The sequence below is a fragment of the Diadema antillarum genome, unplaced genomic scaffold, assembly GCF_040938485.1.
Source record: "Diadema antillarum isolate AM-2024a unplaced genomic scaffold, OU_Dant_1.0 scf00000023, whole genome shotgun sequence".
Classification (NCBI taxonomy): Eukaryota; Metazoa; Echinodermata; class Echinoidea; order Diadematoida; family Diadematidae; genus Diadema; species Diadema antillarum.
Window position 1 is genome coordinate 780,004 of NW_027270912.1, and position 12,038 is coordinate 792,041.

Sequence of the window (12,038 nt, forward strand, 5' to 3'; positions counted from 1 at the left end):
ATATTGTCGTTACAGTTTTATATAGTTTTCAAAAGGGAATATAACACCACACAGCGATTAAATCGTTAATACACTAATTGGCAACCCCTGTATAGACAATGCTGCCATTTCTACCAGCTTGTCTTTTTTCATGGGCCTCTCTTTTCCAATAACACAGTTATTTTAAACATTAGTTTCACATGTATACATGTTTATAAATAGCATTTTTGTATACATTCTTTTTCCTTGAACTTGTATCAACAAAAATGCGCTATTAGAAATTACATCTTATTTGAAAATCAAATCTGAAATCGGAGGAAAGGAGTTCGTGCTATAGACAGACTGAGCAAGAGAAAACCGGCGCGGCAGTCTCTACATGTGGCCAGCGGAAAGAGTGCCGCGGCTTGCGGGTCTCGACGGCTCTGTGTAGTTGGCCACTCCTTCCACGCCGGGCATACCTCCAGAAAGAGGCCTCCGCCCAGTCACGGCGTCCATGTAGTTGGTGTAAGAATTGTCGGGCGCGGCTTTGCTCTTCTTCTCCATAGACGGCATCGGATTGGCCGAGGTGTCCAGTGGGGCGTGGCTCAGCTGGTTCCCGCTCACCAACGCAACGGGGGGCGGGGCAAGAGGACCGGAGATGGGTGGAGGAGGGGGCATGCTGTTGTACGGGTTGGTCTGTTCGTATTGTGGGGGCGGATCGAAGTGCGGGCTAACGTAAGCAGGGTGGACGGGATCCATCATAGTCTGCAAGAGGTGTGAGGTGAATGGGTGTAAGCAATAATTAGTAACTTAGAGCACAGTAACCACTGAAATCGATAGATATCATAGAAATGTCTGTGACCGTTGCTTGTGGATTAGTATCACCCATTATTATTATGATTTTGTGTGGGTTTTTTTTTTTTTTTTTAGAGGAAGACTGAATGCAGACATTGTCACTGAACAGTGTTTGAGTTTGTGAGTACTATTATCCAATGCTTTGTAATTATGTATACTGAATAAGTATAGTGTCAAATGTCGGAACAAACCCCTTTTATGCTCAAGTTTTGTTTTCCGTCAGACCTGGTCCGTTGCTATATATATATGTACACATTTATATATATATATATACATTTATTTATTTATTTATTTGCTTTTCCCAATTATGATTAATGGAAGAGAACGGTAGGTAGAAAGGTAATATAATCATATCTATTTCATCTTATTGTATGTTTGTTTATGTGACGATGAATATGTCAAACTTCTGAACATCATTGCGCTCACGGGCAAATTTCAGTTCATGAATACACACACCCCTATAGCATCACGTTTCCTTGTAACTTTTATCTCATTTCATTCAAATCATTCAACGGCACGCAGAATAACGCATCAACTGTGTATTTCATGATACAAATGTAGTCCATAAGACAGAGGGCATACACCAGGTAGTAAAAAAAAAAAAAAAAAAAAAAAAAAAAATTGGAGGAGAGGTGCTAGCCTTTAGCGGTTCACACACTCACCGGCTGTGGAAGCGGCTGTCTCGGCGGCAGCGGGTCGTGGCGGGGCGACTCGACGTTCTCTGTCGGCGCGTTGTTGCTGTTCGCCTTCGCGTTGTTCCCCATCTTGAGCACCACGCAGATCAGCACGACCACGACGAGAATGAGCACGACGAAACCGGCAGCACAGCCGATGGCGATGTATAAAACGAGGTCTACCACGAGATGGAGATAGTAATGTACAATTACTTGTTATTTGTTCATCTTTGATATAATGTGTCTAGTATCACGAAAGTTTATCAGTTTCATGACGACTAATACAATTTTGCGATATATCGCAACAATTGGTCCACGTAATCGATAGTCAGGATTGTGAGTGACGTTTGGTATGATTTTGTTGTGATTCTCGCGAACGTACCATCCATTGCATGACGTATTAATGTCAGTATAGCATTCTGCGACTGCACACATCGACTCCCAGCGTTCATGGCATATTACAGGGCAGATTAGGGCTTCAAGTCCCATCTTTGCTAAGAGTTCCAGTCCTACGAATTTGTAGAGGGTGTTTGCCTTACATAGCCAGGGACTACACATTCACTCCCCCCAACCCTTTAAGTATCCCGTCCACGACATTTGCAGAGTGTGATGCAATCTCTGTTTTGGGGAGTTTGTTTGTTTCTTCCCCCACAGCAATATGTTGTGAATATCAAAGGGGCTCACTGCTTCTGTATATCTTTATGGGCAGCTCGGAGTTTGTGTATGCTCTGTCTATGATGATACATGGTGTACTCATGATGCTTCAATGATGACATAGAAATGCAAACAGATCAAACACAGCATACGGGCTATCACCACTTCCACTAAAATCACTGACTTGCATTGACCGGACTGTGAAAAGGTTGCATAAGAGAAATATAGCCAAGTTCTGAGAACATCTTTAGCAACAACACCTTTTGACTTTACATGAAAATGAGTAAGATGTTATGCTTGACACTTACTTGTGAGCGCTTCGATTTCGGAATTAGCTGTAAAGAGAAATGACAGGAAATGAAAATGTCCATTATTTCTTTTGGCTGATTGTTTCATAAAATTTGCCATACATAGGGCCTACAGCTGTATTAATATGGCGATAGCTAGCAATATAGTAGTTAGTTTGCCCAGCTAGCTAGCTAGATGAATAAATAGCTAGTTGGATGGATAGAAATAAAGATAGAGCAAGCTAGCTAGATAAATAGATAGACAGACAAGCAATCAATCTTACATGTTATTTGAAATCTCTTGATGGTGTTTGGAGTTTCAGAAGAATTTCCATTTTCCCCTTTGCAGTATGTGCACCTTCTTCTATCTGATATGCAACAGTATGATATCCCACAATCTCGTAATAATGTTTCATTTTTCTCTTTCCCCTTCTTGGTCTCTTCTTCTTCTTCTTCTTCTTCCTCTTTCTTACAGAGAAAATATAATGATTCCACCATTTTTGCCACAAAGTTAATCATTCGTCTCATCTATTCATATTTGATAAATTAACTCAACAACGAAAGAAAATCCACGGAACCCCTTTAATCTCCTTTTAACGTATAATTACATTCATTGTATTTTTGGTAAATGGTTCATATGTAATTCCTTTGAAAAGAGTAAAAAGCAAATTAGACTGAATTGAATTGAATACAACGGATCCATTGCTTACGGGCAAGAGATGAATATCATGTATCAAATATGTGAGTTATCCGATCTGGATGGCGACGAGTTAATGAAAAAAAGCAACAAAATGGCTTACGATCCGCCGTCGACGAGGGTTCCGTGGATGGGATGGGTGTGCCCATGACGGTGAAATCCGTCAGATGAGTGCTCTGGCACTGCATCGTGCTCCCGTCGACCTCCGTGGTCGATATCCCGCTGGTGCTCCAGTCCGACGCGCTCGAGTCCCAGTAGACGCAGTCGTAGGTGACACCAGTCAGCGAGACGGAGAGCGGGAACGTCAGGGTGACGGGAGTCGACAGGCCGGTGACGTTGATCGCCGACCCTGCGAACAATCGCGTCGATGCAAGATTTGGAATAGGTTAAAGTCTCTTGAAATAATTTCGACTTTAGAGGACTTGCATTTTCCTCGTAAAAGAACTCCTATTTGAAAAATCATTCTGCGCTGCCAACAATGATCACGTTTAGTACTTAAGTATCCCGTACAAACAGATATAACGACAGCTTTGTTAGAGGAATGATTAGAACAATACTGCTAATAATTCTAATAAAACACCTAAAATTTTGCTGCTACCGCCAGTGACACTGAGATGATGATAACAAATACATCCTCATCTCATTCTCTTTTGTGTATTGAAATACGTTTTTTATCATGAGTTATACGGTTAAACGAACAACTTTTTAACGAATTCTCGCATCCTGATATGAATGATGTATAGAAGAGAAAGTACCACTATCTAATGAGACTTGCAATGTCTTACAACGTTTTTTTTAATGTCAAAAATGGAAGATGACAACATTGGAGTATATATGGGTAGTATAGAAACGAGCAATAACAATTCGAAAATGCCTAATGTTATATAGCACATAAATGTATAATAAATTCACAAAATATCTACTTTAGATGTTATTTTCGTTGGCCACCCGTTTAATAATGTTAACAATAAATGAAATTAAATAAATGAAATAAACGTAACTTAGATCTCAGATACAATGGGGAATCCGATTGGGTAAAATAGGTTCGCACATCTTCCTGCAAAAAGTCAATATTTTTTCAAGGCCCTCAAATCTGGAATTCTATACACTTTGACGTGAAATATAATAAGACGGTAAAAATTTTAAGAGAGCTTTCAAGTGTATTTCACTTGAAAGGTATTCTGGAATTAAACAATATCATTCTGAATTAATATGAGATTAGCATGATAGCGGTGGGTTGTGAAAATGGCATCTCGTGTATCGTTAATGTGCTATTGTATGTTTGTTTGTGTATATACGTATATGAGTGTGCTTGATGCGTGTGTCGAATTTTGTGTCAAGTTTAGTTTATAGAAAGAAGAGATAAAACACTGTACACCTGTGTCTTTCCCGGGGTCAGTTTTGAATAAAGGCCCATTGCCTCCTCATTAACCCCTTCATTTGATAACTTTGGTTTGTCTGTTAGCATTGTCATGTTATACGTGCCATATTATTTTCACACTTTCATCTATGCATGCTTTATTAAGTGAAAGTAAAGTAAATGAAAATGAAATGATAAAATGAAAAAGGTTATAACAACGGCAATGGCAAATGGGAAAATTATCAATAACTATGTAGAGAGCGGACGGAGAAGGAGGGGGGGGGGGGGGGAATGGGACCGGTCTCACCTGTTGACGGGTTGGAAAGTTCGATGCTGATGATATCGGCGGCTCGGTTGCTGACGTCGTCTGCGTCCACAGAAAACGGATCGTAGGTGGTGGCGTAGTGGGAGAACGTGATCGTCACTCCAGAACACGTCTCCCCCGTGGCGCACGTCCAGGCATTGCCGAATCTATCAGGCATAATGAGACAGAACAAAATGGCGATGCCAAAATGGAGAAGCAAATGGAGATGGTGATGAGGGTGATAATTTAAAAGGTACAGGAACCCAAGATGAATACAAAACAAGAACAACGATAAATTACGAAGGGAAAGGAGGAAAACAAAGAGGAAGAATGAAATAGAAATTCAATTTAATACAAGTCCAATTCAATTTATTTTATTTCATACTTCTCGTATATAAATATTACATCAGAAATAATAATACAAGTTATTTTACCTTGTAAACAATGTGCAAAAACAAACAATATACATGTTAATAACACATCAATTGTAATGACAAACTGGTCGAAATCGAAATGGGTTTGAACAAAGAGAAGTATGACGGGACCTACATGAAAGTAAGCTTGTTTGGTTGTAAACCCCGAGAAATCAGTGTTTGTGAAAAAAGAAACATGTATAAAATTGCAAATAGACGACGAACACGCATATATGAACGAATGTATGAAAATGGCTGACAAAATCAAATGAGGTATAAAAACAGTAATTCAGTTCAACCTGAGAAACGTGTATCCCTGACTATTACATTCCATCGATATATCTGCATTTTATCTTTGGAAACCACATTTGGTGGTAGACCTAAAATCAAAACTGTAAAACGGTTTTATCGTTGTTAGTCTGTATTTCGTAAAAAAAAAGAGAGACAAGGACAGAGAGGCGATCACTGCTCGAATGCACTGATTGACAGTTTGAACATGAAACGACTATTATATTGTTGACCATTTTAGTAAATATATGGTTTGCCATTTTCAAGAGTATTCTTTTGTTTATGTTGCAAGGGTTGGTGCAACATTTCATTTCAGAATTTTCACATAAGACTTTTGTAGCACGTGAAGACCATGGGATTTTGTGATACGAAGCTAAAGATGGCAAAAACGATGCTCATTGACTTACAGGGCGCTGAGTTCGGACCCGAAGTCGATGCTGACCGCTCCTGCGCCCGACTCCGTGGATGAGAAGGTCCCAGTGAGGAGGGAGCGGAGGACGCCGACGGTCACATCGCCCGAGGACAGCTCCTGGCGGGGAGCCCCGAGGGTCAAACCACCCCTCAGCGAGTTGCCGAGTTTGTTGACGATATTCCTGCACGCGCCAAGAAAACGGGAAGAAATTTGCTTTCATCGTATAACATTCTCCAAAACAAGAAACCAATAAGTGCTTGATTTACCCAAGTCCTCGGGAAGAAATACCTTCATGCTCAGGTTAATCTATGGCTATGAAAGGAATGAAATGAATACTTGCGATGCAGGACCAGCAGCTCAAGTTGACATTACACGCCAGGTGTATGGCACCTCATCGATGATAAGTTATGTAGAACGGGAGGAAACATTTGTTCCGTTACGATATTCAATATCTTTGCAATACAGAAAATCAAGATTTGAAGTGCGACACCTACAACATGATGACCATACCACCCAAGAGCAGGAGTCGTTTCTTGACTGTTTCAACTACTGCCACAAGTTTTCAATTTTCGTTTGATTTTCTTTATTTTTCTTTTAGACTAATTTTTGGGGACGCAATGATACTTACGAGATTTTGCTCAGCATGGCTTCGTTGTCGGCAGCGGTCAGGCCTTCACCGATGACCTCGAGCTGGCTGAGAACGATCTCCGCGCTGGTCTCCGAGATGGCTACGTCTTCGTTGATGAACACGTTGACGATCTGGGTTATGTAGGTCAGGAACGTATCTGTTGGGGACAAAATGTGGAGCGTGTTAAAGCCGCCGCACACTACACACGCACTTCGTAGAGTGTTTAAGGAGAATCATAAAATAGCACATCTGCAAGAGGTCGTTCTCCCAGTCAAGGAAACTGCTGTGGCAAAAAAGGTCTCCCCCACTGCACCCTTAAGATATGATGAAATCTATGTACTGTATATCATAAAAGTACTTTCTCTTGTATTATTTTGTTTCGGTAAGTAGCTACTTCATTTATTTTGACGTAAACATTGTCGATTTTGTCATAAGGATTTCATTTGTACAAATGGAGAAACAAACTAAAAGTGAAACTGAAACTAGAGTCATTCTTCTTTTTCATTTTTTTTTAAACGCGACAAAAGCAATTAGCTACCAAAAGAGGACGCTCTGCAGCCAATTTGCGACACGGCAAGGGACACAAATTTTCATCTCATTAGAATGAAACGACAAGACTCCCCATGAAATTTCACCGACTTCCTCAGGTACAGGCACACACTTGAAGAAGAAATGTGGTAATTCTCTGTTGCTATGACTATCTTAAAACGCCTTTATGTTGAAGGAACGAGTAGGTCCTAACTCTATAGTTTAAAACTACTTCTGACTTTCATCGTCCAATGACAGAAACAATGCCATTAATTTTCTGGCAACAAGCATCTCAGAGCTGTCATGTGAGCCTCTCAAAGAACGTACTTTGGTCAGAAAGGGTCATCAGAGACGCGTCGATGGCCGGGAGCTGATCAATCAGGATCTGGGCCCCACTGACGTCGAGAACGGTGTTTTGCAACACGTTCTGGATCAGCGTTAACTGCTCTGCCGTTGTCGTGTCTGTGGACGCCGAGGCTGTACGACGACGTCGGCTTGAGCCACCGGACACCTTCGTCACCAGCATATTGTTGTTGAGGAGGGCAGTCAGATGATTGCCTGATTACAGAGTAAAAAGAAAAATTTGTTTGTTTGTTTTTTGGAAGATATGGTTGGAGTTATTCATTATGTCGTCATTTTGGGTGTGGTTAGTTAATCGTTTGTTAACTACTGGAAGTCAAATGATGACAACTACAACAGATTGTTTTTTTCATTCCACCATTTTCCAGGGTGTGTGTGTGGGACGGGCCATTTCACCGAGTCTTCACCCTGCTCTTTGAGAAGAAGTGGAATGGGATCTTCAACACACGTGATATTTTACTCTTTTTTATCTTTTTCTTCTTTATTGACAAATAGTAGGGCCTATCTATAAAGGACAGTATGATAAACACAACATTTAATTCTCAGCTTGGCAGCTTGATACGGTGAGACAGGCACGCCAGATACTGAGTCACATGTTTTGTTGCTTTGATCTCAACCTGTCCATTTGTTTTTTTTTTTATTGCTTCAGCTTCTAGAAATGGTCTTTCACTGACACTGATTGGTCAATCGAGCGTTGATGTATTGAAGGACGATGTGAATTGCGATATGTGAATTTAACCCGAGAACACTCAAAACCTAGCTGGACAACAAGGCAACTTCGTCAACTTTGAGGTAACCATTTTATATGGTGTGCCGTTTGGTAGGGTTTATTGCTTTTCACATCGATTACATGTGTAAGAAACACACGTACAGGATTGTTGCAATAATCCATTACCAAATTGGATTATAAGAATTATAACCATTATAAGATTGATATCGGGCTCACCTGCGAAAGACAAAGCGCTAACGTAATTCGCCTTGAAATTCGTAATGTCGCTCGCGGAGAACGATTCTTTGACGGTGACATTCGTTCCGGCGATCCACGAAGAGCACATGTCATTCTTGTCACACACCTGCAACAGCGCAATTGTGAAAAAAAGAACGGAACGACGTGTAAAATTTACGTCTACCTTGCAAAAACATTATTTACGTCACAATCGCCATACATTAGAAATATATATATAAAAAAGATCACTTTCCATTATTTGGCCCTATCGTCATCACCTTTAATACCTATCATAAAATGAAGCCAAACTTATTTTCACCAACCAGCAAAACGATTATAGAGACGTATTTGCTATTTAAAGTTCACCGCACACACACTATGAACAGCTGTGCCCCTTCTCTCCTTCACTTCAACCTGATCTATCCATTCTTCCTCCTGTCCTCTCTATATTCTGCAATTATCATTCATTATTCGATGGTCGTCGCACTTGTATACCCGTTATGGTGATAGGACATTTTCTGCCATTATTCCATCTCTTTTGAAAAAAGTTCCTTTTCATATTCAAAATGCCGTTAGTGCAGATGAGTTTAAATCATCGCTAACAACTTATCGATGATATCAATATCATTTTTTGTTATTTCAATTTACATCACAATATTGGCAATTACATGCTGTTCTTTATAATAATAATGTTTTTCTACGTATTGAGGTGCTTAGAAACGGCAGTATTATGTGCTTTATAAGTGTTATTTGTTATTACTATTGCCATTACTGATATTGTCATTATCATTGTTATTGTTATCATTATTGTTATTATTATTATTAATATCATTATTGTTATTATTATTATCAATATCATTATTGTTATTATTACATTTATCATTTCGTTGCTATATATATATATATATATATATATATATATATATATATATATATGTACATATGTATATATGAGTCTAGGGTCACTCCGGCTTTCGTTTCCCACTCCTTGGAGATTAAGCTACTCCCTTCCTAGTTTATACGTGCCTTGATAATGTAGACTCGTATGTCGCTATCATCCAGTTTGGGCTTGCCGATTCCGGAGAAGCTGGGCTCCGAATTCTGTTCGCTGATGGCCTCGTAGTTGCCGTCTTCTCCCACGACAAAGAGCTGGTAGTTCAGGGGGTATGCGTCAGCTGACGTCACGCAATTCTCCGTGGTAAATGTCACCTGGAGAAAAAAAAAACCATCAATAATAATAATTTGAAAGATTGTCCTCCGTCGCACAATGAAATCTGCACACATAAAAAAAGACAAATCCTTCAAATTTCATTCTTCTCAATCTTCCTTCATCTCCTACTCTCCCTTGCGACCCCGTTGGCTCTGTATTCTCGACTCTGTCGTATCAATCTTTGTGTCTTCTTCTTTCAGTACTACTACGACTGCTGCTTCTGTTGCTGCTGCTATTGCTACCAGTGCTACACCTCTCCTTAGTTTTTCGATGAATTTAAATTAGGTTAAAAGACGTAAGATCTAGGCATAATTATTCATAATCATCCATAATGAGTGCTTCTCTCATTCAAGCAAAAGTGTATTTTTTGACAACAACCGGAAGAGTAGCCTGGTGGGCTTCAGGGGCGGATCCAGGAATTCTGTAAAGGGGTGACGCCTTTACAAAATTAAAGGGGGCGCACGCCCCCATTGTTTTTCCTTTAATTTCTTTTGTTTTGACAAAAAAGTAAAGAGGGGGGGGGGAGCGCCTGGTGAGCCCCTCTTAATCTACCACTAGGCCTAATAATTGGGGATTGGAAGTGGCGCGAAAAAAAAAACACCCTCCTTCATGGGTCTTACCTCGTTCAGTTCTTCGTAGTTCGGTACGCTGAAAATGCACGATGTCGGTCCCGATCTCACGGTGATAAAGGTCTTCACCGTACTGTACTGCCCGTCGACATCGGTGACATTGAGGGAGATGGCATAGTTGGTTCCACGCTCGACAACGTCTACGATCGGAAAAAATAGAAAAGGAATAAGAGATTTAAAAAAAGAAAGAAGAAGGAAGGAAAAGAAGACAGTTGGAAAAGAAGCAAATGAACACACTTCAATAAAAACTCTTTTTTTTCCCCTGTTCTCCCCTTCTCATTCTCTCTACCATTCTTCCATTCATTTTTTTTTTCTCTCTCTCTCATCATCTTATCATTGTGGGGCGCTGTAGTATAGGGGATAAGTCTCCCGACCCTAATCGGAGGACCGGAGTTCGATTCCCGCCCAGTGCTTACGTCCTTGGACAAGATGTTTTTACCCACTATGTCCCTCTTGACCCAGGTGTATAAATGGGTACCTGGCAACGATAGGGTTATGATAATAGCAGGGTCCTCTGGTAGAGCGGTGGCAACAATGAAGAGGCTACCCTGGGTAAATAAGACATTATCATAATCGTTATTATTACAATTATTATTATTATTACTATTGTCATTATCATTACTACTACTACTACTACTACTACTACTACTACTACTACTACTACTACTACTACTATTACTACTACTACCACTACTATTATACTACTACAACTGTTACTGTCGGTTCTTTTTCTTACTTTCATTCTTACTCATTTTCGCTCAACACAAACAGACGTAGTCCGGTGTATCCACAGTTCTTTATACACTTCCAAGAAGGAGTGTCTCCTTCATTTTTTTCCTTTTCTCCTTCCCACGATTCTCTACTTCTTTCTTTCTTTCTCTTCTTTTTCTTGTTTTACCTAACCTTTAGACTGTATTCCTCTTACGTTTTTCTCTCTCTACCCAAAACGGCCTTTTCATATCTACTCACATGGTGAACTGAACTGTAAGTTAACTCTACACCGTTACATTCACTATACGCTATGCGAACTGTCTCCTTCAGGGAACATCTAAAAGTTCTCCCTGTTCCTACCTCCAGCGATGGTGATGGTTGCTACGGAGAAGCCGTCTCCTCCGTCAAGGACCTGAGCATCGGCCAGGAGGTTGCTGGAGTCCGTCAAATCCAAGTAACCGTAACCTAGGCAACGAGAGGCAAGATGAAGAGTGATGGAAATACGCTCAAGCAAGACAGGGGAACGCTATTGATTTCTCTTTCTTTGTTTTGCATTTCTACCTCCGCTAAGGAAAGAGGAGGTTTGATCATGGCGTTGGTTTGTCTATTTGCAAAATAGCTCCAAAAGTTGTGAACGAATTTAAATGAAACTTGCAGGAAAAGTCGATAATGACACAAGGAACAGTCCGAATGGATTGTTACATTTTTTGGACGATCTGGGAATTTTTACGGGTTTTTGAAAGGTTTTTCTGTCTTTTGGCATATAAGGTCAATGAACTTCGGAGTTCAAACTGCACCTGCATACATGCACTATTAAAACCGCGTGCTCTGCTCGAACGAGACGTCGCGTCGCCGCGCGGCTTGAAGATGATTACATAAAAATAAAGGCTTCTATATTGGGATATTGTATGCATGTATGGGTGAAAATGAGTTGCTAGCTTGGCGGAGGTCTGCGAGCAGTGTTTCCTCGGCGTCTATATACTCGCCCTCTGATTTTCTTGTAATGCCTACAGTATACATGTCTGTAAATTGTCGACTACCATGGATGAACAGAACAAACTTCCCTAACCTACAGAATACTACTGTATTCAACCTGCTGACCCTTTGTTATGATCTGCATCGTG

General features: G+C 40.4%; 1 protein-coding gene across 1 annotated transcript in view; it reads right to left on the reverse strand.

Moving 5' to 3' along the window:
* Window positions 1-351: 351 nt before the first annotated feature.
* LOC139732167 (uncharacterized) overlaps window positions 352-12,038 on the reverse strand; it is a 35,666-nt gene continuing 23,979 nt past the window's right edge. Inside the window, exons 17-28 of the mRNA XM_071643040.1 lie at window positions 11,275-11,379; window positions 10,195-10,343; window positions 9,391-9,573; window positions 8,365-8,491; window positions 7,386-7,616; window positions 6,531-6,687; window positions 5,898-6,083; window positions 4,793-4,956; window positions 3,229-3,474; window positions 2,450-2,476; window positions 1,476-1,666; window positions 352-723 (exon numbers count right to left, since the gene is read on the reverse strand). Of these exons, the coding sequence (XP_071499141.1) occupies window positions 352-723; window positions 1,476-1,666; window positions 2,450-2,476; window positions 3,229-3,474; window positions 4,793-4,956; window positions 5,898-6,083; window positions 6,531-6,687; window positions 7,386-7,616; window positions 8,365-8,491; window positions 9,391-9,573; window positions 10,195-10,343; window positions 11,275-11,379 (2,138 nt within the window). The remainder of the gene's footprint in view (window positions 724-1,475; window positions 1,667-2,449; window positions 2,477-3,228; window positions 3,475-4,792; window positions 4,957-5,897; window positions 6,084-6,530; window positions 6,688-7,385; window positions 7,617-8,364; window positions 8,492-9,390; window positions 9,574-10,194; window positions 10,344-11,274; window positions 11,380-12,038) is intronic.